We start from the raw sequence: 5,395 nt of genomic DNA, 5'->3' as shown, positions 1-5,395 counted from the left end.
TGTAGGCTGTTGGGCCATTGATTTTTTTTTTTTTTTTTTTCCCCCCGCTGACATTACTTTTTCTGTTTTAGCCCTGATGAAATCTAGGCTGTCGGATGGGGCTGGCGTTGTGGCCGCCGCCTGGGGGAGACCGGGGCGGTCTTGCCACCCAGCCACCAGCACCTACTGCTTTGGGTTCACGGAGCGCACCCATCCGTTACTGCAGCAGCAGCCTCCACTTAGCAATGGGCGCACCTCCGCTGCATTGCTAGCCAGAGCGTGACAGCGGTGTCTGTCGGCGTGGGCACGTATTGTAGTCGCATCTTAGTGCTGGGCAGTCAGCAGTGCCAGAAGGGCGTTTTTCCCACGATCGAACCCTGCGGTGGGGTGAAACCCAGCGCTCCAGCCCCAGGTCGGTGGGATTCTGCCTGTGCCCCAAGCGCTCAGCGCAGCAGTGGCAGGGGAAGCACAGGGCTTGGTCTTTTGTGAACGGCTTTGTCCCTGGCCTTGGGGTGGATCCTGCAGACGTTGCGGGAGCCTGATCTCGCATCGCCCCGCAGCGGCCGCTGGCTACACTTCAGCTCCGGAAACGAGGCATCCGCTTGGGTCTTTCGAGTGGATCATGAAAGCTGCCTCAGAGTGAAAGGAGCCCACACAAGCTGCTAGTCATTATCATCGCCACTTCCGCTGTCTATGGAAAGCAGCTGCCGCTCCCTTTCTCCTGCTGGATTTTGTTTTAAATGTAGAGGTGCAACTGCAGGTCTGTGCTGGAGGGAGCTGATGGGCAGAGAGCTGGGCCACTAAACGCACTGAGCCCTAGGCAGGCAGGTAGGGAGGGGGCCCGCGGTGACAGCGGCCTGCGCGGGGTGGGGGGTGGGTGGCAGGGTTGCTTCATCTCCCACCCAGCTTCTGGCCTGGGGGTGCGGAGCGCGCGGGCCGCCCCAGCCCCCTCGCCGCCCGGATGCCGCGGGGCTCCTTCCCTCCCCCGCCCAAGCTGCTTCCCGCTCCTTCCCCTTCACTTCCTGCCGGCCCCGCAGCGGGGCGAGGAAGGCGGGTCTGAGCCGGCTGCCGTGGGGCAGCCACGGGCCGACAGCCCATTTTGCAGCGCAGGTACCAGTAGGAAGCGATGCGCCAAGCCCCGGCTACGAGCCACTCGTGTCTGCCCCGTGGAGCCAGGACACGTGTGTAACCAGCGCGGGGGGAGGGGGCTGCCCGGGACTGCTGCTTCCCCGGCCGGCGGGAGAGAGAGTGCACGGGAAGCCCGCAGCCTCGCCTCCCGCTTTGCAAGCTCCCCGGGACAGGCGTACAGCACCGAGCACCGGTCTGCGGCTTTTTGGGCGCGATGTGATACCACTTCAACGCCCCCCCTCCCCGCAGCCAGCCTTCATTTCTCGTTTCTTCTGAGGCTAATGAGAACATCATCCCCTCCTCGCCAGGCTCAGGGATCGTTTAGAAACCCCCCAGCCTTACATAACCGTCCCCGGGAAACCTGCTCTAAGCTTTCTCCTCGTCTCTTCCCGAAGGTCTTTTGCTGGGCAGCAGAGGAGAGTTTGATTTCGTCATGGCAACTATTGTCACGGAAAAGCTCAGCCGCCTTTTCATCCATGTCCAGCAGCCTTGGCACATCCCCAGGCTGCTGGAGGCCGCGTTCCCTGCCTCCCCATCCACCGTGGGCACTTCGGATGTGCCCAAGATCTTCCGGAAGCCCTACATCCACACGGGCTACCGGCCTCTCAACCAGACCTGGAAGTACTACTTCCTGACGCTCTTCCAGCAGCACAATGAAGCCATCAACGTCTGGACCCACCTGGTGGCTGCCGTGGTCCTGCTGCTCAGGTTCCAGCAGCTGTCCCACACCATCGACTTCATGAGCGATCCTCATGCCCACCCCTTGTTCATCATCCTCATCGCCTCCATCACCTACCTGACCTTCAGCACCCTGGCCCACCTGCTTCAGGCCAAGTCCGAGTTCTGGCATTACAGCTTCTTCTTCATGGACTACGTGGGCGTTGCCATCTACCAGTACGGCAGTGCCACGGCACACTACTACTATGTCATCGAGCCAGCCTGGCACGCCAAGATCAAGGGCTTCTATATGGCAGGGGCTGTCTCGTTGGCTTGGCTGTCCTGCGCGGGGTCCTGCTATGCCAAGTACCGGTATCACCAGCTGCCGCGATATCTGAGCAGGCTGTATCAGGAGATGCCCTCGGGCCTGGCCTACATCCTCGACATCAGCCCTGTGATTCATCGGATCTATGTGACGCAGTCCTCCGAGCACCCAGACCCAGCCATCCTGTACCACAAGTGCCAGGTGCTGTTTTTTCTCCTCGGCGTCTTGTTCTTCTCATACCCCTACCCAGAGAAGTGGTTCCCTGGGAAATGCCACTTCTTTGGGCAGGGCCATCAGATCTTTCACGTGTTTCTGGTGCTGTGTACCCTGGCCCAGGTCCAGGCGGTGGTGTTGGATTACGAGTCAAGAAAACAGGTCTATGCCGGTCTGCACGCCGAGATGCCCCACAACTTCTCTGCTCTCTGCCTCTTCACGGTCATCTGCTGTGTCCTCACGGCCACGTACATGGCTGGCAAAGTGAAGCGCAAACTGAGCTGCAAAGCAGAGTGATGCCCCCGGACTGCTCCCAGGCTACTGAATCCTGGCTGCCGAGCTGTCTGAATGGCACTCGCCCTGACCTGCGGGTTAAAACCTGCCCGGGGGCTTCAGGATACAGCGGAGGTGGAAAAGGGGAAATACCGAGATGGCGGGCCTTGCCAGGGGGTTTGATTCTGTATCCTGGAAAGCATGCATGGATGTGTGCGTCTGTGTGCACGAGTGTGTGTGTGAAAGGTTTTCCTCCCGCTGCTTGTTTTCTGCATTTGAAATTCAGACCCCGTGTTTCCCGGAGCACTGTATGAAGCGCTGGAAACCCAGCACGACTGCAGCGTCAGAGGTGCCCTGCATTTGAAGCCCGGAGATGCGCGGGAAGGGAAGTGACTTTTAAATCAGAGTAGTTAAAACTGGTTTTGCTGTAATTCTGATTAAACTCAAATGCCTGAGATAAAAGCTGTGTTAGAGTCCATCCTTGTACCCTGAGGTCTGGAGGGGGGAAGTTCCTTGGTCACGTCTGGGGTCCCCAGTGAGGCTTTCTAGCAACACAAAGCAGGGCAGAGCTGACAGTCCTGAGGTTTCTGTGGGAGAAGTTAGACATCAAAGCCAAATCCAGCTTTCCTCCATACATCACAGAGCAGCAAGCAAGGAGACAAGTCCAGGATGGGTCTCGTTTGCCATTAGGACCCACAAGCACCCTCTTGCACACCGCAGCCACAAAGCACCTTGGTAGCAATCAACCCTGATGTGCCCCGGGCCAAGAATAGGGGAGATGAGGGCTTTGCACTGCCAGCGGCCCACGACAAGGATGGGCAGCAGCAGGAGAGGACATGGGAGGAGAGGAGGCCTCATTCCCACTGACCTCTTCCCCCTGCAACGCTGAGGCATGGGGGTTGTGCAGACCGGATGGGTGCAGAGTTGAGTGACACAGGGCGGTCGCTCTCCTCCTGCTGTGCCTGGAGCTCCACCTGCTTCGGCGGGAGCAGGAAATGGCAAGGACTAGGAGCCTGCGGGAACAGGGGAACAAATGCACCGGTGGAAAAGGGCAGAAGGGAGACACGCTGAGAGCAACGGGTGGTTGGTGGGGAGGGACAGGAGCTTGGGGGGGAGGCACAGGAAGATCCTTCCCCATTAAGGACAGCCTAGAGGGAGACGTTTGCTGCAGGGCTCATGCCGCTGACCCGAGGGGGAGGGGGTGGGTTTGGTGAGAGGCTGGACAGCGGGAGAGTCATTGCTGGTCTCAAATCCAGGCCTGGCTGCAGGGGAGGGAGGGGTTGCCCCACATAAGAGCGGCCACGCGAGTTTAGGGTTTGCTCCCTCAGCTCCTCCGCAGCTCGGCCCAGCCACCCAGGACTCTCCCGGCTCTCCACGGGGTCTAGTCTGAGGCCCTGCCTGCAGCGGGCGGGAGTGGGGGGCACTGATCGGTTGTGCTCTGTGCCTAGCCTGAAAGGGGCTCCAGTCACCAGGACCATTTTGCAAGCTGCAGCTTCGCTCGCTAGTGCTGGGCGCTAGGAATGCAGTGAGTGCTGCAGAGCCCGGAGGCTTGTGGGTCTAATCCTGGCAGGTGGGGAGCATTTTAATGAAGCTTGGCAATGCCTTGGTATTTAATTAAGCTTTAAAGCACACTGGCAGCCTACATGCTGCTTCACGTGCCACAGCCAGTGCTAATGAGAGAGCTTTGTAAGGAAAAGCACATGGCACCAAGTACCCGATGGCAACTGGCCTTGAGCTGTGCAAGGCAGGGGGTGCCGGGATGGATGGATGAGGGCATTTCTGCTCTGCCCCGCTCTCCCCAAGCCAAGGCCTGATCCTGAGCCCAGTTGTTAAGGGCTTACCCAGACTCAGGCCCTGGATCTCACCAGGACTTAACGTGCCAAGTGCTCTGAGGACAAGAGGCAGGGTCTCAGCGCTAAGGCACCGCAGCACTCGGGAGCGCTGGAGGCGTCCGTGCCTCCGAGGGGGAGAGGAGCATCCCTGACTGTGCTCCGTCCCCTCTAATCCGTGCGACCGGCTCGTCCAAACCTGGGTGCGAGGGGCCGCATCTCTTCTCCGGTGGCAGCAGTGTCCTGAAGGCAGGAGCTGACTCGCGGCCAGCGTGGCGCCTCATGGCAGGTGGCATCTGCTGGATGTAGAAGCCGCCGTGTCCTGTGTTAACACAGGGATGCAGGATCTGGCGACACCCGTGACCGTTTTCCCCCTGTGGTGGATTCCTGCCCCTGGGGCTGTAGAGCGGAGCGAACGAGCCTGGCGGTGGGGAGAGAAGCCGGATCTGCCCCGCTCCAGTGTTCTTTTTCTGGGGGGAGGTCTGTGGCTGTGCTGTTTGGGTTTGATTCCGGAGAGGACGAGGGCTGAGCCCCGGAGATGGATGAGAGGGCCTTGCTTTGGGCGGCGCAGCCTCTCCCAGAGGGCCAGCCGGCTGGAGGATAAGGCTGCGCTGCCAGGGCGGCGCCCGCTGTCTCGAGGGAGCTCGGACAGTGGGAAACGGACCGGCACGCAGGCGAGGCAGCGCGGCCAGGGGCTGGGCACCAGCCGCCGGAGCGGGGTCACGCGGGCCTGGGCTTCGGGCAGGTTTCTTTCGCTGAGACCTGCGGCGGGAGGGGAGGCCAGGGCCTTGCCCCCACGGCGCCTTGTGTCCCCGGCCGCGGCTCCAGCCGGTCCCGCTGTTCGCCCCGCGAGCCTGGCCGCCCGCTCCGGCCCCGCGGGGCCGTGGGCGAAGGCGCTGCTCGGGTCACGGCGGCCTCCGCTGCCCCAGGCGCTCTTACCCCCACGGCGCCTGGCCCCCTCCCCCCCTCGGCAGTCCGGCGGCTCCCGCCC

At 61.4% G+C, this 5,395-nt stretch overlaps 1 protein-coding gene across 1 annotated transcript; it reads left to right on the top strand.

Moving 5' to 3' along the window:
* Positions 1 to 657: 657 nt before the first annotated feature.
* PAQR7 (progestin and adipoQ receptor family member 7) lies at positions 658 to 3,037 on the top strand. The gene is made up of 2 exons (XM_019547644.1): positions 658 to 739; positions 1,503 to 3,037. Exons 1-2 carry the CDS (start codon positions 673 to 675, stop codon positions 2,597 to 2,599), a joined length of 1,164 nt encoding a protein of 387 aa, XP_019403189.1. The 5' UTR covers positions 658 to 672; the 3' UTR covers positions 2,600 to 3,037.
* The last annotated feature ends 2,358 nt before the right edge of the window (positions 3,038 to 5,395 follow it).

This window comes from Crocodylus porosus, unplaced genomic scaffold (assembly GCF_001723895.1).
Source record: "Crocodylus porosus isolate Cpor-Errol unplaced genomic scaffold, CroPor_comp1, whole genome shotgun sequence".
Taxonomy (NCBI): Eukaryota; Metazoa; Chordata; order Crocodylia; family Crocodylidae; genus Crocodylus; species Crocodylus porosus.
This window is presented reverse-complemented; position numbering and strand designations above follow the sequence as displayed.

What these genes read in the sequence shown, in the direction of transcription:
- PAQR7 (XM_019547644.1), top strand. Translation starts at nt 673, where the DNA reads ATGGAAAGCAGCTGCCGCTCCCTTTCTCCTGCTGGATTTTGTTTTAAA. An exon ending in ATGTAGAGGTGCAACTGCAG is followed by an intron (nt 740 to 1,502) that starts GTCTGTGCTGGA and finishes CTCTTCCCGAAG; the next exon opens with GTCTTTTGCTGGGCAGCAGA.